The sequence below is a fragment of the Patiria miniata genome, unplaced genomic scaffold, assembly GCF_015706575.1.
Source record: "Patiria miniata isolate m_02_andy unplaced genomic scaffold, ASM1570657v1 HiC_scaffold_17, whole genome shotgun sequence".
NCBI classification, from domain to species: domain Eukaryota; kingdom Metazoa; phylum Echinodermata; class Asteroidea; order Valvatida; family Asterinidae; genus Patiria; species Patiria miniata.
In genome coordinates this window covers 1,399,772-1,423,995 of record NW_024037055.1, presented here as the reverse complement: position 1 = coordinate 1,423,995, position 24,224 = coordinate 1,399,772, and the positions used below count along the sequence as shown (strand labels likewise).

The following is a 24,224-nucleotide window of genomic DNA, read 5'->3' as shown; positions in this document are numbered from 1 at the left end:
TGGTGAGGGTTGTTTCAGTAAATGACATTGAAATTGTGCACGAGACGTCTCGGTGTTTAACAGCTTCACATGTATTTTTGTTTTCGACTCGGATCGGAGCGCGGTCTTTAGTTCAGAACTGCATTATTCATTGTGGTATTTTAAGTCCTTTCTTCTTACACATAAACATGAGCTCTGTGTCAAAGGTGAGTTCTGATATTTGAAAACGTGCTCAGATTGTTTCAATTCCAAAGTTTCTTCATCTGACTCCAAAGGGGAGGTGGAGCTGGAGTTTATAATTATACTCATGCTAATGTAGTAATGACAGGCCCACAAACAAACAAATACTTTGACTTGAGGCTAGTGCCAGTCCTCCATTGCTATAGCTAGCCAACTAGCTGTAACATAAAAAAGTGAACATAATAATATTAAAAGCGAAAGTTACCAATGACAACCATTTATATCATGTATATTGAATCATTTCTGCTACTGTTAGGGCTAGTGTTAAGCGCAATGTTTGACCTCGCACAAATTGATTATCCTTGTTTATAATTAAAGCATGCGCAGTTCGAATGACGTGACCTAATTTATTAGATTGTCAACTCAGGCATGCCAGGAATAAAGACTATGAATGTGCGTGAATTCTAAATTTATGCTGATTATTATTACAAATTGAAAAAACAAAAACAGTTCACATTCCAAAATTTTGATTGCAGGTTGGTGAGATTTTCTCCGCTGCTGGAGTAGCATTCAGTCGCTTGGGGGAGCTGACTATGCAGCTACATCCTATGGCAGAGTCATCCCCAACAAGGTTGGGCACTAGACCTATTTCTCCATTTTCAACAACAATCGTGCTGTAATTGTGATAGTTACGTGGTACTGATGGAGTAGCCCATGCTGTGCTAAAACATTACACGGAAGAACTGATGAAATGAAGAAATTCATAAATAGACAATAAGCATACATCTGCCATATTGGAGGTCATTGGTTGTGGTAATTGTAATTTAATAAAAAGGAATGCACTTGCAGATGTAAAACAAAAAATAAAAAGCACTGCACATCCACGATGGCCGCCATGCAAAAGGTCTATATTTACAATGTATGCTTGTAAAGTTTGAATTGTTTCACAATATTAGATTCTGTCGGATCAGTCTTCAAACATTCAAATTATATGATGACCCTTTAAGATATACATTTTTTGATTATTTGGTAATTTTTCTCTTGACAGTGGCAAATGGACAGATGAGGAAATTGAAATGCTGAGGTCGTCCATCAAGACTTTTGGTGACAATCTCCAGAAGATCAGTGAAACCATCAAGACGAGAACAGTGTAAGTCAATTGAAGTCTTCATGCAAGCTGCTATTCCGCATTCACTTGGTAGGTGATGATGAAGGAAATGACAGTTAGAAGCGGGAGGAAAAGCCACAGAGTCTTGTAGGGACTGAGACCCCAATCAACATGTTTGCCCCTCACCTGGCGAGATTCAAACCAGAGTTACAACACCCTCTCTTGGTAGCGCACGGAGCCCATGCCAACCAGATCCCCTTGTTGAAATTGGAAAGTTGATCAAAATGTTCAAGATTTTTGTGTCCTTCCAGATCTCAAATCAGGACAGCAATGAAGAAGAAAGCTCACGAGCAGGCAGCGGCCCAGAAACAAGACGCAGAGAGGAAGACACAAATGGACAACCGACCCGAAGATAACAGCACAGCGCCCTCTAGTGACGAACCACCGCTGAAGAAACAAAAACAGTCAGGTACAATTAAAAATGTTTCCCCATATTCTCACCCGTGCCCTCAATACACAATGCTATATCAAGTTACAAACCAACCAACGGTTGTAGAGCGGTAATATGTCTGCACTAGTAAGCAGGAAGTTGTGGGTTCGAGTCCCACCAGAGTAAACCTGTACTTTTTCTTTTGCACATGCCATTGGACAGCAAATTCGCAGTGGGAATACTAGACTAATAATCACAAATTCACAGTTGCGTTCACTTTAGCGCCGAGTGTGAACTGCTCTTTAGCAGTGGATTTAAACTGAAGTATGTGTCGTGCAATCCTGCAGAGGTCACCTTGAATATGCTGAACTCAACGGAAACGCCAGGCGACTCGCTAGTGGACATCGAAGGACTTGAGGAAACTGCCATGAAGAAACTGGAATTCGGCTTGTCCTCCCATGCTGACCAAGGTACAGGGAGAACTCACATAAATAATAGTGAAACTTAAAGTCACATCGTTCAATAAATTGCTGTAGTTGAGTCGGTTGCAAGTAAAGCACAAGTCCTTTCACAAGTCCAGTTAGACGTAAAATGGGATGAACAGTTACAAAGAAATGCCTTTTTCTTAACAAACTTGAACTTGTGACTCGATTGCTTGTGATTGACTTGCGAGGACTTGTAAGAACTTGTGATGGACTCTAGTATACAAGTATAACCTGGTTGAGGGTGGATAGTTGACGTTAGCTCCCCTCAATATTGGAAATCATCAACAAAGTAATTTTGTGGAGGCAAAACTGAGGGGCGCTTAAATCGACCATAGACCCCGAATATGCCATGTTGTGTTTGTTTTACCACACCTCATATATGTTCATCAAGTTATGCATCGTTATCTTTGCCAAACCTCGCTACGCATGTGCTGCTATCTGTTCATGTAGCTAGGGCAATGTTCTAGCGTGCGCACTTCCCTTGTGCAATAGTTCCATGATTGCATATACATATTTATCCTGTGCGCAAATCCTCACATGCGCGCTTGGTAAATAGCATAACTAGCGGCAACACGTGATGGACCAGTAAGTATTTGGCTCATGCTAATGAATATGTATGAGGTAGGGTAACAAAGTATGTCAAAATTGTTTTTTTCTTGTCTTATTTAGTATTGTTTGTTTTTGTTTACTTTTTCAGAAGAGCTTAATCTCGACACCAATCTGATTGCCCCAAGCTCAGATATTGAGTCGCTACAGAGGTGAAACATGCTGGAATCATCTGAAGTACCGAGTACCAGTGATGATAACAGCAGGGAGTAGGGCCAAGGATTTCCCCTCGTGCATAAGTTCACTTCTGAAGATACCCTTTTGAAAAGTAAGACTAGGCAAGACTAGAAAAGCTGGTCCCAGAGTGCACAAAATTCTATTCAATTGGTTCAGAAATGGCTATTCACTGGAAGTCTTTTGATGCAGAGTGGGCCGGATTTAGCCCATTCATTGGCATTACGGAGATATATGATAGCACGGAGATATATGTTAGCACTGACATAGTGATAATTAGTCAGTCAGTCCGTGAGATAAGTACAAAGAGGACATTAGCCTCTCTCTGGGACCAGCACAATAAAATTGTTGTGTCCGTACTTAGTGACACAAAACACTGGGGAAAAGGTTTCACAAAAAGTTTCAATCCAAAATGCTTTTAATTGAAGGTAAATGTACATAATAACATATAAAGCTTTTTGAAGAATTCAACAGAACTCCAGATTCTCCAAAATTAACCTCTGTGAAGGGAACCAGTGTCTTTGTATTTGGATGTGACAACCAGAATTTTTTAAGTCCCTCAAAAATTCCTATTTTTAAACTGCAATCAGTGCCGTGTAGCAGTTTTAGCCTTGACTCTTGTGAATAAACTTGTCATCATGTTTGTTGAATGAGCTGTACCATAGCCTTGCGCTTCAATGTTATGTATAATACAAGATTCAATTTGACAGGAAGTGATGTGTATAAAAAAAAGTAGCAGTTACATGTATAACAAGATAAAGCTGAATACAGTAGATACAGCACTCTCGGCTATAAAGCTGTTTTTAACTGGCCGCAACTCTCCCATTGTGTGTACATTTGTATGTGGTTCTGGCGTTGCAATTTACAGTGCTTTATTAATTTAACGCTCGCAATCCTACGTCCCCAAAACAATAAAAAATGTTATGGGCTCCATACACAAGTACCCCCTCAATGGCAAGACAAGGAGAATTGCGGGAGATCACTGGGAGGGACATGTAAACGCATAGCTGACAACGCCTGATGCTCACGCAAAGACGCTAATTCTTTTAATTCTGAACACTCAGAATAAAGTTTGGTGTGCAAACTTCGCTCCATTACACTTGCAGTGTGTCCTGTCCATGGAGCTCTAGAAAGTGGTAAAAAAAGCCCCTGTCTTGTTTCCGCACGGAGCCCACAGCACTTCTATTCTAATCTTGAAGTTACAGCATACTGTACACGAATATATATACATATACAAACTTCTGATAAGTAGAAACATTTAAGTTGTAAATTCTGGCTGTTTCTTTTAAAAGAAACCTTAAAGAACCTTTACTGAATCACCAAGGAATGAAGCAAATACTACAGTACAGATATCACATTTACATCTATTTACATTTTGGTCATGATTGGTGAAGTAAACAAGCTAAATCGAAAATATCTCGGAAGCTGCGGGCCAACAAATTTGTGTTCATGCATGAGTTACATGATTGTGCCATGTAATTTCTTGAAGGAATGTATTTTAAGTTAAAAAACATCAGGTTGTTGTCCCCAGTTTGGTCATATTTGGCCACAATGCAGCTGGTCCTTGCAAAATGTCGTAAAGCCACCGTGGTGTTACAGATTGCTATCGACAATAAGATAATCAAATCCAGTTTTGGGAACTTTGGCAGCACTACCCAGGAAATTTGGAGCAGACTCGAGTGCACTGTATCAAACTAAATGCATGCTTTTGAGGTATGCTTAGAATTTCCCTGGGTAGCACTGCCAATTGTGTTGAATGCGACCTCCATGACAGCTTTACTGCGCTTGTTACGGACTACCTGCAAATCAAGTCTAGGACAAATACTACATCACTACCTGCACACCGCATCGTGACAACTCCATTCACTTATTTCAGTCCATGGGCACATTTTCCTTATCCTCTATGAAGTCGGCAGCGCTGTGATCAGAAGGAACTGGAATGGACTCCAGCAACTCCACAATGAAGCTGGCTGAGGGTCTTTTGGCTGGAAGGTCTTCCGTGCACGCCAAGAACAGACTGATTGCGAAGTTGTAGGCAGGGCTTAGAGGGTAGTCAGGCAGAGGGGGCCGGGTGCCGAGAGCTGCTTGATATCTGGCCTCGTAGAGCGACTCGTCAAAACTTTCATCCTCTGCACTGTCATCTGATATGGAGAATGTGAAGGTATAAAAGGCGATTTGAATTTTTTTAAGGAATACTAGTCGTACTACCCTCCCTGCTTTTAACCAAGTTTACAAATGCCTTTACAATTGTCTCTGGCCAAATGCCATCACAAAACATCTCGATCCTGGCTCCCTGCTGTGCTTTATGAAGCGCACAGCTATTGGTAACCAGTGATGCAACAGTGTCCTGTGGTCCGGTTGTAATGAGCCGACTAGAGCAGTCCAACCATCCTGCATTCTAGTGAAGTTAGTCGAGCTGTGGTTAACCATAGTCCTCACCCAACTTGCTCACTGTCTGCTTTGAGCAGCGCCCCCATTAGTCAGATGATGTCCAACCCAACAACACGACTCCTCACCACTTTAAATTTGCGATTGCTGGGTGTCTGTACAAAAAAATCCCTAGCTACCTTCCAGTACAGGGTGAATTGCTGGCAAATTTATTGTCATGCACCCATTCACAATGGTCTGTTGACACCTATGACCTTGCCCCCCCCCCCTCTTAATACTGGACACAAAACCCAGATATGCAGCTGGCTGGCATAGTCAAGTAATTCAGACATGTCCTGACCTATTGAATTACTCAGTAGATGCACATGAGGGAGAGTCACTGCCATCATTTCCCAGAGGACGAGACCGTAGGAGAAGATGTCTGCCTTATCTGTGACTGCACCTTCCTCTTGGATGACCTCTGGAGCGCTCCAGGGTTCTGTACCGATGTAGTGGTTGTCTGCATCCTACAAATCAGTCCAACACAATTGTTCATCAGGTCACAGTTAATGACATTGGAGCTAGAGGCACAACTTTTCTTAACTAACCAACTGATTAACATACGGACTAACAGAGAGACATGATGATTTGTCAAGCTGCTACCTGCACCTAAAAACAAAGGATCATACAAATCCCAAATCTGTACCTGCGTGCAAGTCAGGTCCTTCTCCAGTTTCAGTGCCACACCAAAATCGCAGAGCTTGACAGACTGGAAGTCAGCGCCAATCAGCACGTTGCCGCTCTTGAGGTCCCCGTGTAGGATATGTTTCTCATTGTGGAGGTAGTTAAGAGCCCTGGCAAGGGCAAGGGCAACATGGTAGATATTGGAAGCAGGGAAGGGGCCTGAAGGAAAGCAAATAAATTGCTCAAAAATGTTAACATTTTGTTTGTTAAGGAAGCTTCCTGAAGTTCCTGAGCAGGGATGAAGTCTAGTCCACGACATGTAAATCACAAGTCCAGTCACAAGTAAATCACAAGTCACACGTACATCACAAGTACAGTCAAAAGTAAATCACAAGTCCAGTCAAAAGTAAATTATCACAAAAGTCCAGTCAAAAGTACATTATCACATAAGTCCTGTCAAAAGTAAATCACAAGTCCAGTCACAAGTAGCATTGGATGAGCAGTAATAACAAAGGAATGCCTTTGTCACAGCTCATTTGAATAGCTTGTGAGTTGAATTGAGACTGGAGGACTTGTGATGGACTTGCAGGGACTTGTAATGGAATAATCAAATACCAAATTATTTGAAAATGCACAGCACTAGCAGAATAGATATATAAATTGTTTTCTTTTTCTTTTTCCAATAAAACAAAAAATACACAGGATGAATTAGCTGTGACGTTAGTGTAACTTAGTACATTATGCCTTGACAGTAGGTGATTGATAAGCTAGCTGTGCCTACCCACTCTGTTATTAAGGCATGGCAGGGACGATGGATTTATTTTTTAACTCTCTGTAATTGTTCAGAGAGGGGGAGGGTTTTAAGATTATTCCATTGATTAAGAAAACGTTGACCTCTTACCCAGGTCTTCTTCGTCTCTTCTTTCAATCAGGTCACACAATGATTGCTCCCCATTCTCCATAGACAAGCAAAGACTACCGTCGACATTCCGGCTGAAAGCTCGGAACCCGACAATATTATCATGCTTCAGTTCCTGTCATAATCAAAAAGCCAAATTGAAAATTGAAAATATCTGAATGAGGGAGATTAACATACATGGAACAATTTTTTTTTCTCAATTTGCTGATTTGAGATTTGTAGACGTGTTGGTATTCATTGATTAGTAATAAGGCGGTTTATATACAGCAATGACAATCTCATCTCCTGGGGATGATGGATTGGGGGGGGGGGGAGGGCTAGGGGGAGGGGAGAATATACAGCCTGATGCTGCCGTTTTGGCACAAAGCAGCAAAATCTGTCACATTAACCATGGACCCCTTTACAGATTTATTGGAAGTGTGTAGTGAAGTAATGCTGTGCATTGTATCCTGGGATAGTTTGCATGATGAGCAGGGATCCCACAATGTAGTGTAACATACATTCCTTTACTGCACATTTCCGGCCTTGGGGCATTCTATAAAAGGGTCCATCCCCGCCCTCACAGGTACCCATTTACCACTAGCTGGGAAATAATAGTGAAAGGGACTTGCCCACGGCAAGGACACATGCGCCATATCCCTAGGCTGGACATGAAGCGTTAATTTTATTCCCAGGATGGTTGGGGCCAAGTCATGAATAATTCAGTAGTTTTGATAGGGCCAGTATGTTTATTCATGAGAACAGAACAATGATATCAAGAGCATCGTTGTTATTTGATCAACCAGTTACATTAAAGCATTTAAAAGAATGCTTGTCGTCGAGCTACCACACAGTAGCCTAGTGGATAGCGTGATGAGCTATGGATACAAAGGTCCCTGGTTCAAGAACCTAAGTGTCTTGCAATGATTCAAAGAAAGAACTGAATCATGCATGACTTGGCCCCAACCCTCCTTGGAAAAAAAATCCGCGGACAGGAACCTGCAACCTCCAGAATTACCCATAAATGTTGCACTTGCTATTCAAGACCATGGCATGCCACAAGTTACAATGTGGATTGGCTCATGCCACATAATCAGAATACCTTGAGAATTTGAGCTTCTTTTGCAAGCATTTTCTCCACTTTGTCTTGTTTGTTGTCGGCGTTGCCATTGTTGCAGGTTCTGGCCCGGGTTTTCTTGATGGCCCATGGGGATAATCCTGAACCATCTGACTTCGAACCTCTGTGAAATAAAATATAACAGGTACATGTAGATATTACCGAGAAGTGCTAAAACTATGGCATATGACTATTCAGGTCGAGTAGAAATTAATCGGTTTCTAGTCTGGGTTAATAAAAATAACTAAGGTTTACAGTTGGTGCCATGCGATTCAACGCGCCTTGCGCATTCACGGTACATCATGCGGTGATTCCTATCTCTATTTTTGTGTTGCATTTTGTTGTTGTCATTTTACTCCCAAATATCCCTAGAAAATTTAAAACCCTACCTTTTATCTAGTGCGGTAAGTCAATTTTTTTTTCCTTTGAAAAGTTCTACTGGTATCACTAAGAATTTAAGTATCAGCCATGAGAAAGTGATAATATGTCAGTAAAAAGTCAAATTTAGCAAGGAAAATATTGAAGTTTTTACTGAGAAAACACTTAAAAATTTTCAGACCAGTCTCATACGGTTTGTGCACAGGGTGGAAAGTGATAGCCAGATATGGAAATCTTTCCGCCAATTTACTGGTGTCGTAAAACTGCAGTCTTGGGTAGCTGGAGTTACCCAGCCCTGAGTTTTATCATTGGGTTGTCATCTAGGACAACCCAGTGATAAAACTCAGGGCTGGGTAACTCCAGCTAAGTCTTGGGAAAGAATGTTACAAGTTACAACCTGAAGCTACTTCAGCGGTTGTGTACAAAGTGTATCTTGCAACCTGATGCTACTTCACGGGTTGTGTACAAAGTCTACAGAGAGTCAAGAAAATCTTCAAAATTTTCATTAATTTCCTAACATTAAAATTGGAAATGTTTCTCGGTCCAAAATTCATGTCTTACTCTTATCATCATTTTCGCAATGGATGTTATGAACATGATGAAGAAAAAAAGCAGCGTCAGGTTGTAACATTCTTTCCCTTTCTAGCTCTGCCTGTCTTACCTTTGAAACAGATACACCGAAACTCCTGTGCCGTAGCCTATTCGCTCCATGAAAGGTGATGGGGGAATCGCCGCTGTTACACGGCCAGAAAGTGGTGAGTCTAGACTGCTGCACGACGAACGTGCCGCCGGCGAAGTAAAGGAACTGTTGCGGATACCCGACAGTATTCTATTTGTCGCTGGGATTTTAATCGATGCTGGACTAGAAAAATCGTCTGGTTTGACAAAAGCAGCCATGTCTACCCTGTCTACAATCTGCTACTTTGCGCTAGCGGCCTAATTGTAATTGTGCGGTTTGAAATGTTTATTCACCGTGGGGAAACTCGAGTTTGTTTTCGGTTCGAATTTCGCAGTTTTTCTGCTTTGTGCTGGCACCTGAACGTCTGGAACGATATTACAACACAATGTGAACGAAAATGTTGTCGTTTGCCAAGGCACCACACTCAAAACTCAAAACACTCCTTTCCAAAGATATATAGGTGGCGCCCTTCAACTTTCGTGGGCGTGCCGCAATAAGCGCGCAACCATAAAATGGGCGCAACCCTGCAAAAAAAAATCCCATAGACACTATATAGTGCTAAATGAGCATACTTCAAAATTCTTTTTAAAATACTCAGAACTCTCACAGGTATTCAAGCTGCACAGAAAAAATGATGATCAATGTGTCATCTTTCATTTTCTTTTCATTTTTTGGTGGGTTGACCATTTTCGAGATATTTTCACCCAAAGAAGACGACCCCTATTTTCCCCAAAGCGGAAAAGTAGCCATCTTGAAAAAAACGATCCAGTTCCCCCCCCCCCCGGAAATTTGCATCCGGAGAAATTTTCACCAAAAATGTATATCAATGTATCAATGCCACGCTTATACATACACAGTGTTGTTAGTTTCGAGTACATAATTTAATATAGGTTGCTGATCCGATGTCACTCCTTCGCAATACTACAACGTCAGTGAAGCCACTCACATCAGTTGAGCATATTGTGATCGTTAACCGCGTTGCAACCGTTCCGAACTCAAAGTTCGCGCAATTCTGGTTCTGGTGGTTACTGCGCAAACACCTCCTAAATAGTGGTTATTAATAAGTACATGTATAGTCTGATAGGATTGATCAATATGCAGACATTCTGTTGTATATATATGTTTGGAAAAAAATCTGATTTTTCTTCTTCAAATCGCATCCGCGCGATATTAATGACTGAGCCCTCACCAAAAATGGTACTTAGATTACATTTTTTTAATGCAATTCTCGAAATGTACTTTAGTTTGTGTCTAATGTTACCTCATTTTCTATTTTCGTTTTGCCATTTTCAATAGTATTGTGGTGCTTTGATATGGGGTTTTTATGCTTATGAAAATTCCATATTCAAGAGGAATTATGTTGCCGCAAAAAAGTTCAAGGATAAAATCTATGCAAACACGCACGTGACTTTTATTGGTCAGGCATCCCGTCTCTAGGTATAGATGGTTACCTGGTGTGAAAATAGTCTGGTGCATACTTCCTGCAACAAAAACTCATTTGCCTTGGTTCGCATACACGGATGAAGAATCGAGGTTTTTTTTTAGGGACGTTAGACCGAACAATTTCAACAAATTTCACCGGCGATCGGCATGGCAGACGACGGTAATCATCATCCCCAGGGTATCCCCCACAGTATCAACTCAAACTTTGACGATGATTTTGAGAAGTCCGATGAAAACTCGCCGTTGTTGTCAAGCGGTGTTCCGCGGGGAGCGAGTTGCAACGATGTCGAGTACCGGGGCCCGCTGACGGGTTGCGGGGCATGGAAGCTCTGTGACCCGCGGAGCGCCTGGCACCGTTACACCTTCATACTGATTCTAACTTGTCTACTCAGTTTCGGTGAGTCGGGAAACAGATATAATGATGACTTAGGACCCGTCTATAATCTAGCTTTGGAAAGAATATAGTTTCCTTCTGCTGACGCCACTTCACTTCAGTGGTTGTGTACAAAGTTTAGGGAGAGTATTTCCTAACAAAATTTGAAATGTTTCTCTTCAATTTCCTTGATCATGTTGATACTTTGTTTTCTTTGCTCGATATGCAGGAAGCTACTACTGTTATGACACCCCCTCTGCACTGGAGGAAGTCATCAAAGACGTGAGTCACATAATCTGGAGGTTACAATTGTATACCTCTTGCTTGAGTAACTCCAGCTCTAATGCTTATCGCATTAGAGCTGGAGTTACTCAAGCTAGTATACCTCAAGCCTTAAGCCCAGGCAAAGTAAAAAATTGCTTTCTCGTCCGGGCTTTAAAAAAACAGAAGGAGGATTGGTTTATTTTGTTACTTTGCCTTATACTTCAACACTATTTTTTTCTCAGGATATGCAAATTGATACATCAACCTATGAACTGCTATACTCCCTGTACTCATGGCCAAACGTAGTGCTTTGTTTCTTTGGAGGATTTCTGTTGGACAGAGTGTTTGGCATCAGGTAAGAAAACACTAAACATCCCATACAAAGAAAGAAAGAAATTGTTATATAAATAGAGTTACAGATGTACGTGAGTTACATTGTTGTATAGTTCAGACCTTCAGGGTTTTATTTTTGTATATTTAATTTTTTGAATTTATTTAATTTATTAACTTTTTATTTATTTATTTATTTACATGTATTTGATTTTTTTAGGGGGGGGGTATTTTTTGTTGTACTTTGTTGTAAGTGTCAAAAAAAATAAAGTGTTTTTAACTTACCTAAATCAGACTTTGATATTTGTGTTGTTGTTTTTTTCCTACAGAATTGGAACTCTCGTTTTTGGTGGTTTCGTCCTTACAGGACAGGTAAACCTATATTATTTTACAATAAAAAAAGAAGTTTCATATTTGTGATTTTCATTTGATTAAAGTCGTCCATTCGCAATATTTTCAGTATACTTTCTTTACTTTCACAGAGCCCAAATATTGCCCTTGACTGGATAAACCTACTCAGGCCACAATAAATGCCAGAAAAATATGACGTTATACACGTCATAGATCTTGAGGTCAACAATCATGATCTGTATCAGTACATTTCTCATTTTGACTTATAATGTTCACCAGCTTGTATACTGTGTATTGCAGAGATACCTGTTAAATGTTTGGCTTCTGTGTTTTCTGGAGTGAAAACTTAGTTCATAAAGATTTTTTTTTTCTGTTGTAATTATCACCAGTTGATCTTTGCACTTGGAGCTCTGTTCGACAGTTGGATCTGCATGGTCGCCGGACGATTTGTTTTCGGGTGAGGGTCTAGCGTGAAACACTTTTAGACTCCATAGCCTTTTTGATGGTCCCAGAGGGCCAACATACAATGTCCTCTTTGCACCAATCTGACCGACCGACCAACTGTACGACCGGACGACTGTCGCTTGTGAGCCAGGCAGTGTGCTGTTGTATAGGAATAACCTGTAATGCCAATTTCGGGTTACAAAAAAACCTGTAGTACAAAATTTGGCAAATGAGATTTATGAATACAATAATTATTTAACTTTGCTGGGTTTTTTTTCTTTCTAGGCTTGGTGGTGAGAATCTAGCTGTTGCACAGAATACGTATGCAGTCACATGGTTTAAAGAGAAAGAGTTGAACATGGTGTTTGGGCTACAGCTCAGCTTTTCTAGAATTGTGAGTAAATCAAAACAAATATTGTGTTGATTTTCAATTTGTCAATATTGGCGTTGAGCCACATCTTTTTTTTCAGATTTTTTTTAAGGAAGCTGTGTTGTCATCACAATCTCAAGTCCTGGCAAGTCTATCACAAGTCCTCACAAATCTGTCACAAGTTGTTATAAGTCCTAAGCACAAGTCTATCAAAAGTCCTCACAAGTCTTTCAAACGTCCTCACAAGTCTATCACAAGTCCTCACAACTCCTCACAAGTCTATCACAACTGACAAGCCCACCACAAGTCCTCACAAGACTATCAATAGTCTATTTCTGAGATTAAATACTTACCAATGATGGTAGAACCTGTCAGTGTGTTTTTCAGTGCATCCTTAAGATGTTCCTTTTCTGCACAATTAAGAGTTTAAGGACAAAAAATTGCCAGAAAGTCAGGGGTCGTAATATACTTTGTATTTTTAAATTTTTAATTTTCTTTTTTACAGGGCAGCACGTTGAACATGAATGTCAACAAGCCAATTTATGACTCGATCAACAATGACTTGTTACCATACCAACGTCTGGGATACACTCTTCTTGTTGGTAAGGGGGAAAAAAGCTCATTAGGGCTTGTCAAAATACTTTTCCTTTAGCTTAATTCTAATATGGGCTCTTTTTTACCACTTTCGCCGAGCCCTGTGGACAGGCCACACCGCGTACACGTTCTGGTTTGCGCACGTATAGTGCGATGTTTGCAGGACTTCTTTTATACTGAATGTATACAAAGCAATAGCTTGTTCGCTTGAGCGTTAAGAGTCATCGGCAATGCTATCGAATGTCTCTCCCGGTGGTCTCCCCCTACTATCCCTTTCTTACCGTTGAGGGGGTACTTGCGCAGAGAACCCATACAAAATCTGAATGCGGGTGTCCATCACTGTACTTGTGTATGAAGTCTAAATATCTAACGTTGCCCAACTAGATTAGAAGTGAAAAAATTATAGATTTATCTTCAAATTTATGCTCAACTTTAAACCCTTTTGTAATTGTATTTATTATTTACTGCAGGTGTTGCTATGTGTGTGTTTTCTGTCATTTGCGGGATTGTTATCGGTATCCTGGACTTCCGTGCTGAGAAACTTTTGAACAGAAATAAGGCCAGCACAGGTTTGTGTTTTTCAAAAATGTCTTCTTCGTGTTGCAAAATTAATGATATTGACTGAATGTAATAATTGAGAAATATAGATTTCAGCAAAAGCACACATAAGGCATTTATTAAACTTGAAAGCTTGCAGAAACCTGAAGAAAATATGCAGAAATCAGAGCACACAGCCTACATACATATACTTGTGGGGAAGACCTTTGTTTCCCTTCTTTTGTTTTCCTTTGTTCCTATCGAAATCTCAAACTCCATAGCGTTCCCCTTATGGGGCAGATATATTTCTGAAGACTTCTTTGTGGGTTTTAGTTTATTGCTAATAATGTTCAACAATTCGGCTGTAACTCTTTCATTTTGTTTTTTGTCTGGACCATCAGGAGAAGTTATCCGGATTCGTGACATCAAGGATTTCCCGGCCAATCTCTGGCTGATCTTTCTCATCTGTGTTTTCTACTACATCACAGTCTTTCCGTTCATCACAATTGGAGTGTAAGAACCAAAAAGAAATTCATGCAAATTGGTCAATACAATTGGTAAACATGTTGCAGGGCCTTAAGATTTGGAGGAGAGTGCAAGTTTGAAAGTGTGTCAGTTGAGTGGAATTGTAATTGCATTGTGGTTGTAGAACAATTCACACTGCAACCAAGTTTAGCACTTAGTCTTAGAATTGAAAGTTAGGCTGTGTTTTAATTACTTGGCCATTAACACAAGTGTAAACAGATGTGAATTCTATTTGAGTGACCCAAGTTTAGATACTAGAATTCAAAGTTACATTTTTGCGCTGAGATGGAGGAAGAAGTAACTAAATCTGAAAATTTACTCCAATAAACACGGTACTCCTCTTGTGTGTGCCTCTTAATTTGTGCCAGTATTAAATAATCCGACAAACAGAATCCAAAGCCAATTTTTAGGTGGAGTCACGTCCGTTCACGTGCCACACGCATTCTAAAAGACAAGGTGTGCGCATTTTGGTAAGCATGTTGTTGGAAGGAGCCCATAGAGTATACTTACTACCTGAGCACAACCCAGAAAATGGCTGTTGCCAAATAAGTCTATAGCACTTTCATTTTGCAAAGTTAGTCTTTTAAATATTTCTTTAAAAAAAGGTGATCTTTAAAAAAATATATGTTATTTGGCATTTTCAGAGTCTTCTTTTCGGAGAAGTACGAGCTGACTCCTGCCGCGGCGAACATCGTCAACAGCCTGGTGTACTTCATTTCTGCTGGCGCTTCTCCAATCTTTGGCTTCATTGTGGACAAGACAGGACGCAACATCTTCTGGGTGATCATAGGAACAGTCATCACCCTGGGGTGCCACCTAACTCTGGCGTTTACTTTCATTACGCCCTTCGCTGTCATGGTGAGTTGGTCATTTTGGTTTTGTATTTTGTTGGTTTTTGGGTCAAAATTATAATTTCTATGAATATATCAAACACACTGATTTATTCTGTAAAATACCATACCATATGCAGGTTATACATCTTGAATCAGTTTGCCAATGAAAGGCATTTAGGAACATTTGCAATTATTCGGAAACGCACCTACCGATTTTACGAGAACATCCTTGCTTAAAGATGGGACTGGTAAACAAATACCCTGTGAAAGTATTCCATTTGAAATGGTATAATTTGGAAGAAAGCAATAATTGAAAGTGGTTTAAGAGAGTGTTGCTGCGGGCACAAATGTCTTTGTACCCCAGAAATTGTGCATAAACGTTTTCTCTGTTTTTCTTTTGAAAATTTTGAAATACCCACTGAGCTGAAACTTCAACAAGTTAGTTGTTATGCTCCCTTCTTCAGATTATGTGCCATGTCGTTGCTTCAAACCAGAAAATGATCAAGAGCAAATGATCCTATGTACCTTAGAGACAATGATTGATTTCTTCTTTTTGTTTTTGTATTTTGTTTGATTTCCAGTCAGTGATGGGACTAGCCTACTCCATCCTGGCATGTTCTCTCTGGCCACTGGTTGCTTTCATCATGCCAGAACACCAACTCGGCACTTCCTATGGCTTGTGAGTGCTCCCTTTTGTTTGGCTGTCCCAGATGGCAATCCTAGCTAGAGTCCTCTTTGCGTGCCCGACTGATTGACTGACTAACTTCAGACTTAGACTTAGTCTGTCTGTCACTTAAGACTTACACTGGTTACCTATCTCACTGTCTGTCTGTCACTTAAGACTTACACTGGTTACCTATCTCACTCACTGTCACTTGTGAATTACACTGATCGGGGACCAGTTTTACTATGATTGTGCTTTTATGTATGTGATGTAGCATCCACACCACGTGTGTATTAGTCTGGTACCGCTTGTCTTATGTACTTTCATAATATGCAAATGGCGAAGGTGGACTTTTCATGTCTGTTAAAATTTATCAATCAAGCCTGTAAAAACTTAAAATGACATTGTGACAGCGCCGTACATTCACTCAAAGAAAGATTATTGTCTCCGTGCACAAGTACCCCCTCAATGGTAAGAAAAGGGAGAGTTGGGGGAGACCACTGGGAGAGACATTCAAACGCATTGCCGATGACGCCTGACACTCATGCAAAGACGCTTTAGCTTTGTGCTGATTCAGAATCAAATAAGTAGCGCGTACTGTATGCTATACAAACCAATATGTACACGCAGTGTGTCCCGTCCATATGTCTCTCGAAAGTAGTCAAAAATAGTTAATACAGCCTTTCTTTTCACTGTTTACACAGTATGCAGTCTATTCAGAACCTTGGTTTGGCTGTGGTGTCCATCATTGTGGGCGTCATAGTCGATGGAAGCGGCTACCTGATCTTAGAAGTCTTCATGTGTGCCATGCTGTGTGGTAAGACGTCCCACTTTCTTAAACCCCAGGGCCTAGTCTGTGAGAAATACAATAAACAGAGTTTGGAATGAAAGATTTTGGAGTGAAAGTCCCAACATAATCATGGATATCGTAAAATCATGGTGGTATTTGGTGTCATTTTACTTCTCTGAAGAAAAGGGTTATATCCAGCGGCTTGCTATATGTCGTGTCCTTGGGCAGGCTACTTTACCCCCATTGGCCTCGATCTGCTCATGAGTATAAAACGGATGCTGACATTAACTGAGCAGTAATCTGTGGTGGACTGGCATCCAATCCAGGGGGAAATATGGGAGGTGTTCTGGCAAAGTGAGACAGAACTGGGCAGAGGTGAAAATGAAGGTTTGTGGGGATTAGGAAAGAAAATACAATTCTCCTTGCAATACTGTTTGTTGCACTTCAAGTGACATTCTGTGATGGCTGTTTAAATTGCATTTATGGACATGTCAACAAAGTAAACTGCTTAGTTTAAAGTTTTGTAGTTGTGAAAATGAAAGATGCCAGTTCTTTTTCCTTACAAACTCTTGCATTCTGTGATTTTTATACTATTTCTTTAAAATATGCGCCGTAGACAAATTGAAAATTACAAATATCAATAAATTTGAAAATCGGGGAAAAAATCACCCTCATAAAGTTTTTGCATTTTTCTCCATTATGGTCTGTGCTCAGTTCCATCTCATTTCACCAGCACATCTCACATATTCTCAGTCATTTCTTGCCAAAGAAACTGGAGATATAAATATCGAGCCTGATAAGTCAAATTGGCTTGGAAAAAGCTCTGATGGCTAAGATCAGTAAATTAAGTTATTTATTTATGAAAAGCTTTACATTTACCTTTTTCTTTGAAATAAATAACACCGTAATTTTGTCTTCTGTTTGCACTTCAGTGGCAATCATGTTCAGCGTACTGTTGTACCTCATCGATGCCTCCCGTGGAACCGGTCTGAACTTCTCCGCCAAGGAGCGCAGACTGATCAAGGAGGCTAAAAAACGGGAGAAGGAAATGCAAACCAGTTGTGATTAGGAATAACAAAGTAAGTCTAAGAAACAGTTATAAAACTGTAGCAACTGGCGTTCTGTGTGCGCATGCATACGGGTGTGTTTGTTGCTCGCTGTGCATGCTGTTCCCATGCACAGCAGAGTTGGGTTCAAACATTTCATGAAAGGGTAGTTTAGATAAGTGTGATTAACTTTCAACTTATTTTTGTATTGAAATTGAAGAAAACTTTTATTGGATTTTGGTTAAATCAATTTATGACTCAAAGTCGAGCAGAATTGGTTAGGTATTATAAAACAAATATTGACTGCTTTTTCTCGTGGCGTAGTAAAACTAGCCTCCCTCAGTGATATATACTGTTCCATGTCGCCCGGCTACGCATCTGGAAGACACACTAGTCGGAGCAGTCAAGATTTGTATAGTATAACTCATTATTTTGTAAAATATCTAGACATATCAGACGTTATACGGGAGAATTGGCTCCGTGGATAACGGGCGATACTCAGACTACCAGCTGGTGGGCTTGGGAGTAAAAAAATAATGTAAGTTAAAGAAGAATAGAGATAAGGCTGATATTATTTGCCTTTGTAGAACTTAGCAATTTATAATTACTGTTCTTTTCAATGAATATTAAAGTTTTTGTATAATTAGCACATTTAAGGCCACTTTAAATATATACTGCAGTTGATTAAAATACCTAAATTTATAAATTGATGGTGTTGGGAAATTATACAGTTTATTGGAAGCATAAAGGGCTTCCTGCTGTTGTCTGAAATGTCTGCCTAAATGTTTGCCATTGTGTAATGAAGGAAAATTGGGAATTACTTAACTCTAAACTTTTATTGGAGAAGCTTTCCTGATCTGCCAAAATGCAACCCTGTACAGAAACTCAGAATGGATTGTAATTGGAAGTTGAAAGGTTTTGAATTCCTTAATCAACAGTGGCAGAGATATCATTGTTTCCATGTTTTTTTCCCCCCCAAAATATTGCACTTAAGATTGCATTTGTAGATTTAAGGTAGTCAGGGTTTACTAAGTAACCCATTAGCACAAAAGTAAGTTGTTTTACGTCGTATTTCTTTCTATTTTCTAGATGAATCCATTAAACCATAAAGTGCTAGGGTGGTTTAGGGCAGAACAGGGAGTAACAGGCAGGGTAATTTAAAGGCTTAGTGGGAGTACAGGGAGTTATGAGTTAATTTCTGAATTTGTCCATGAACTATTTTCTACTTCAAAGCCAACAGTGTTTTCAACAGGATTTGGGTTCAGAAATTTTAAAGGTCTGCCAAAATGCAACCCTGTACAGAAAATCAGAATGGATTGTAATTGGAAGTTGAAAGGTTTTGAATTCGTTAATCAATAGTGGCAGAGATATCATTGTTTCCATGTTTTTTTTCCCAAAAATATTGCACACGATTGCATTTGTAGATTTTAGGTAGTCAGGGTTAACTAAGTAACCCATTAGCACAAAAGTAAGTTGTTTTACGTCATATTTCTTTCTATTTTCTAGATGAATCCATTAAACCATAAAGTGGTCGGGTGGTTTAGGGCAGAACAAGGAGTAACAGGCAGGGTAATTTAAAGGCTTACTGGGAGTTATGAGTTAAATTCTGAATTTGTCCATGAAGTATTTTCTACTTTAAAGCCCACAGTGTTTTCAACAGGATTTGGGTTCAGAAATTTTAAAGGTCTGTAATGAACTGAACTTTGCTATTGGAAGTACATGTAGAAGTAAAATATGTACTATAGATATTGACCTGTTCAATGAAACATGGACTTAAATCAATCAAAAATATGTTGTTTAAAAAAGACGACCAGAAAAATACAATGTCCGAAACTACCTTGCAGTGGTTGAGTACTTTAATCTCTAAATAAGCCCATAGTTGGATTAATTGTTTGTAAAATTAATTTTTGCCGTACAGTAAGCCTTTTCATTGTATTATAAACATTTTGTATATTAAAATTATGTTGTCTGTTGGAAACGTGCAGAACAAAGACAGCAATAACAAAGTTCCTTCCATTCATGAACTGCTTTTTACCATTCCTTGTTTTTTTTAATTTACTATTTACACAAGTGTTTCTAGACATATGACACAGTGCAAAAAAAGTCCCTGAAATGTGAAATGTGCACCGTGCTCTGCCACATTAAAAACAAACAAAGGCACTTTCCCAAAATTCACCAAGTTTGGGAGAACAGAATATGCCTATGTAAGCTACACACTTCGTGTATTGTATTACTAAAAGCACCACACAATTTATACAATGTAGAAAATAAAGCCAACGGCTAAAGTGGTTATTTAGTACTACACTAATAATACAAAACATTTCCAATCATAAAGTAGTTTACGATAGCTCCTGTTATTAAATGCACTTAAGTTCTCGCAGCAGTAAAAAAAAAAGTTGGGGGAGTTTTACATCACAAAGTAGGTTTTCTTTAAAAATGGTCCTCTGAAAGACAGTTTGAAAAAAAAAATGATATGCTTCAATATTTGTGATACTTTTTGACATGGATTATGTCATTAAATATTCGACATTTGAATCTGAATACAATTCACATGTATATACTGGTGAAAAAAACTTATCTGAAGTGCAAAGTACCATCAAGCCTGTGTACTTGAAATACATTGTAATTCATTGTAATGGTTGACCAAGGTTGAGCTCCCTGACTGAAGCAAGTGAACAACTACATAACAAGGCAATAGCACCATCTTAAATATCAGTAAGTTTGGTTCTCGTAACCTATCAGCACCTGTGTTACATTGTAACACATTGTATTCATTCACTGATGAATTCACAGAAACCATACAGTGCTTTATTCAATTTCTGGCATGACGGGAAGTCGCAGACTGGACAGGGTGGTTACCATAGCTGAGAGTGTGACAGTGCGAGCGGCAAAGGCCATCATAATGTAACCTTGGCTGGCCTAGGCACGAGGGTTTTTCTATGTCGATGACGTTGGGGGTTGTTTTTGCGACCATATTTAACCAGAAACATGTTCGATTGAAGTGATTCTGATTGAGAAACAATTGTGGTTGAATACCGCTGGCATTCATGTAGAACTACACTGCGTTGCGCTATATGATCTTTGCACAGAACCGAAATTGTAAACGCTTAACCCTGAACACGAAAAAAACCCCAAAATTTATTTTAATAGAACAGTTAAGCGCGAGGCGTATGATTACGCTTGTCCAGCGTGCGAATTGACTCTGAGGCTTGGGACACACAGGAGGCACGACACTTAGTAGGCCTGCAGGGTTAAAATAAGTGTCTAATGGGTTAATTACACAACAGTTAACAGTGTTAACGTGAGCATTTAAAGAAATTATCACAGAACTCTAGATCAGACACATAATGCAACTAAGGCGTCAGTGCTTACTAGGTATGAAATTCCACAGATTTGCTTGATTAAAAAATACATATATTTATTTCCTAGCGGCGATAACCAAAAACCCAAAGTTTCTTGTGATCTACAATTTTTTTGTCTGATTTCTAAATGCTAGTTAATCTATACAGTAAAAGTTGTGTATAATTTTTCAAAATAGTAGTACACAATTTTCTTTTTTTTATCAATTTCCAAATACATAAATAGCACGATCGCCATCAGAATTTTCAGCACTTCAAAAAACGTTACTAACTTCACAGAATTCCCCACAGTACTGCACCAACGACATCAACATGTCTTCTTGTTTTTATATACAAAATACAATGTTATGAAAATAATTCACAAACTTCTTACATACAAATATAATAATAGTTTTTAATCAGTCTGGCATTTAAATTAGACACAAAAGACATTTGGTATGAGTAGAAAGGAAGAATAATATATTTTTGTAAACACCCTGCTTTTGACGGAGATATATTGGACGGTTTTTGAAAAATGAATTTTGATATCTGAGTTCTTGCCATATTATGAATTCTGTGTATGGGGCAATGCGTGGAAATTTTGATGTTACAGCACAAAAGCCCATTTTTTTTTTATCCACAAGTTCCTTAGTGACAAATAAGTCCCCCCTCATTGGTAAAAATCAGAGAGTTGGGGGAGACCACTCGGACTACATACTGACAACGCCTGATGCTCATGCAAAGACACCGTTGCTTTGTACACACCTCTTGTTTGTGCACAGAGCGGATGGATTCTGTGCACACCCCAGTGGGAGACACATCACATAAAGTAATATTCCCATGCATATGACGTGAATTACGTACATTTCATTCCTAATGTGCACAATCCCAAGCATCTTCGTGTGAGAGTCAGATGCAATGACCTGCTAATATAACAACAGTCGTGGCATCACAGAAAGTTTACAGGCACATAATTTTTCTTCTTTTGCCGACTAAACAAACAGCTTTGAGCTATTTTAATTCATACTCTTGAAAGAAGATCGATTATAAATATATATGTGAGTAGTGCCAAGTTTTATTCAAATTTTGAAGAAAACATAACAAAAACTAAAAAAAAAAATAACCTTAAGGTAAAAGCACTAACAAAAACTAAATTTGTCAGAAAAAATCAAATCAGATGTGAAGATTTAATCTTGCAATTATGTCACTTAAAAAAATGGGGGGAAAAAATCAGACAAAAGTTAATGATCATATGTACCTTTAAGCAAAGTACAGCTTGACAGTGATGTAAAGTAGGCTGTCTGGTCTTGCATGGCGAGACTAGGACCAACATTGCGTGTTGTCAAGTACTAATGATACAACCATAACTCATTGCCTATCCAAACGCAAGCCTTGTCTAGCCTTCTATCCACACACAGCCTGCAGTGAAACTCACCGCCCAGGCTAGGATTCTTTGAATGTCTGAACTGCAAGTTTCACCTGTGTGTGAGATTAGTCTGGCCCCCAGGTCCCTCACCTGTGAACCAGCTTTGCCAACATCAATCATTCATTCTTGGTCATCAAATAATGCATTGTACAAATGTACTTCAACTTTCTCCAACCTCGTTCCCAGGGTATACTTTCAGCCTCAATACAGAGTAGACCCTGGCAGGATATACACATTTCTCTATAGACCGTTTGCATGGCAGCCATGTTTGAGGTGCGTGCTTTTGTTCAACAGGGATACGCATGAGTAAACCTTTTGTGCATTCATTATTAATGAATTAACATAACAAAACACGCCTCAAACATGGCTGCAGCATGCAATCGATCTATTCTGATTCGATCCCACAACTGTGCGAAACAATCAAGTCTGTAGCAACACATATAAAGGCGAGTGAAAAAAACAAAACACAGAAAATTAACAATCAGGAATAAACCTAAATTCTCACAGAACCAAACATTTAATTTGATTGTGTGGCTCGAATTAATTTCTAGACAAATGCGTAGCAATTTTTTGTACAACGAATGAGGTAAAACACACACACACAGATATGTTAAAAGAGGAAGCAAATGCTGCGAATTTTAAACTCAACGCTGCAAGAATACAAAAAATATTGCTTTCAACCAAAAAGAAAAAAAGGAAACTTACAAAATCTCTTAAAGCAATCTGCAGTCACACAGCTTATAAGACAATCTCTATGAAAATAAAACTTTTTATCACACAAAATACAATCTTTAAATAAAAAATGCAATCACATTCAGCCATTACCATTCAGGCATTCCGTACAACAAATTGTGCTGTACATTTCACATTAAGTTAGGCTGCAATAAATATGTACAACAGAGTAAAAAAAAATCGTTGGAAGAATAATATCAATGTTAAAGAAAAATCAGGTCTATAAGCCTTATTCTTGAACAAACGAGGTTGCCGTAACGACGCCATGTTGGGGGTACAAAGAGTCCTAAAAGGAAGGCCAATTGGTGTAAGTTCAAACACTGCTAAAGCTCAAATGTTATATTTAAAGTTACTTAACTGTTTCAAAAATGGGATTTTTTCCCCCAGCATCATTACCCTGAAAATGGTATTGCTACAGCACCCTCGTTTGTTGAAAAACAAGGCCAATTAAAGTAAACTTTAAGAATTTATGTTACATAGTACAATATGGCAATTTATAGTAATGTTTAGAAAAACCCAAGCTGGGTGTGTTTTCCCCAGCTGACTGTAGTTTTCCCACAAGCAAATCATTTGTAAGATGACGTTTGTACCTGAAACATCACTTGCGTTAATACCCTGACATCTTGTACCAACTGTTCAGGCAAAACGGTGCAATTTTTTCCACTGTTACTAAATAGTTAAGGCCTACAATGGAATGAGGCAGTTTATGTATATTTGTGCACAGCAGATATCCAGATGTGCACAAATGCCCTTGGAGACATTCTTGCCAACAATTTCACAGGTCAGTCCAGTTGCGCGACTGTGCGCATGAAAACGTCGTTCAGGTGCCCACGCGCACATTCTTTTATGATTCCAATGAATCCAATTGGGACAATCCACACCGCCCTTATAAAGGGCCCATGTAAAGTAGTTTTGTTTTTATAATGCAATCCTTTGAATTCACCTTTATGTCCCATTTATCTTTATCTCCAATCTTCACATTGTTACTTTGAAGGGTGTTTTGATGCCTCTTTGGTTTTGCCGCTCATGCGAATGTGCATATTCATGAGCAAAACTGTGATGTCATTTCAGGCAGAAAA

The 24,224-nt window shown here is 39.2% G+C and overlaps 3 protein-coding genes across 4 annotated transcripts; 2 read left to right on the top strand and 1 right to left on the bottom strand.

Moving 5' to 3' along the window:
- The first annotated feature begins 40 nt into the window (after positions 1–40).
- LOC119723342 (chromatin complexes subunit BAP18-like) lies at positions 41–3,621 on the top strand. The gene is made up of 6 exons (XM_038193917.1): positions 41–185; positions 696–790; positions 1,208–1,309; positions 1,579–1,736; positions 2,045–2,167; positions 2,880–3,621. Exons 1-6 carry the CDS (start codon positions 168–170, stop codon positions 2,942–2,944), a joined length of 561 nt encoding a protein of 186 aa, XP_038049845.1. The 5' UTR covers positions 41–167; the 3' UTR covers positions 2,945–3,621.
- Positions 3,363–9,344, bottom strand: LOC119723340 (lymphokine-activated killer T-cell-originated protein kinase-like). Its single transcript, XM_038193915.1, has 6 exons — positions 9,068–9,344; positions 8,014–8,152; positions 6,915–7,047; positions 6,036–6,232; positions 5,691–5,856; positions 3,363–5,103 (listed from the first exon to the last, which is right to left on the bottom strand). Exons 1-6 carry the CDS (start codon positions 9,301–9,303, stop codon positions 4,835–4,837), a joined length of 1,140 nt encoding a protein of 379 aa, XP_038049843.1. The 5' UTR covers positions 9,304–9,344; the 3' UTR covers positions 3,363–4,834.
- Positions 9,345–10,586: 1,242 nt separating this feature from the next.
- Positions 10,587–19,673, top strand: LOC119723339 (major facilitator superfamily domain-containing protein 1-like). Of its 2 annotated transcripts, XR_005270536.1 has the most exons (14): positions 10,587–10,925; positions 11,131–11,183; positions 11,408–11,520; positions 11,825–11,867; positions 12,236–12,303; positions 12,576–12,684; positions 13,166–13,262; positions 13,725–13,823; positions 14,193–14,304; positions 14,961–15,174; positions 15,731–15,828; positions 16,518–16,630; positions 17,536–18,925; positions 19,334–19,673. XR_005270536.1 is itself a non-coding variant. In XM_038193914.1 (13 exons), the coding sequence occupies exons 1-13, from the start codon at positions 10,676–10,678 to the stop codon at positions 17,670–17,672; spliced, it is 1,506 nt and encodes a 501-aa protein (XP_038049842.1). In that variant the 5' UTR covers positions 10,587–10,675; the 3' UTR covers positions 17,673–19,673. The 2 variants fall into 2 exon arrangements, 1 of the variants encoding a protein (XP_038049842.1); XM_038193914.1 differs by having other exon boundaries at positions 17,536–19,673.
- Positions 19,674–24,224: the final 4,551 nt, after the last annotated feature.

Bases quoted from the DNA above. Each gene is read 5' to 3' on its own strand.
- LOC119723342 (XM_038193917.1), top strand. The intron at 1,737-2,044 runs GTACAATTAAAA...GCAATCCTGCAG, and splicing joins GAAGAAACAAAAACAGTCAG to AGGTCACCTTGAATATGCTG. The intron at 2,168-2,879 runs GTACAGGGAGAA...TTACTTTTTCAG, and splicing joins GTCCTCCCATGCTGACCAAG to AAGAGCTTAATCTCGACACC.
- LOC119723340 (XM_038193915.1), bottom strand. From the start codon at position 9,303: ATGGCTGCTTTTGTCAAACCAGACGATTTTTCTAGTCCAGCATCGATT. The intron at 8,153-9,067 runs GTAAGACAGGCA...TTTATTTCACAG, and splicing joins TCGGTGTATCTGTTTCAAAG to AGGTTCGAAGTCAGATGGTT. The intron at 5,857-6,035 runs GTACAGATTTGG...ACTGATTTGTAG, and splicing joins AGGACCTGACTTGCACGCAG to GATGCAGACAACCACTACAT.
- LOC119723339 (XM_038193914.1), top strand. From the start codon at position 10,676: ATGGCAGACGACGGTAATCATCATCCCCAGGGTATCCCCCACAGTATC. The intron at 11,868-12,235 runs GTAAACCTATAT...AATTATCACCAG, and splicing joins GTTTCGTCCTTACAGGACAG to TTGATCTTTGCACTTGGAGC. The intron at 13,824-14,192 runs GTTTGTGTTTTT...CTGGACCATCAG, and splicing joins CAGAAATAAGGCCAGCACAG to GAGAAGTTATCCGGATTCGT.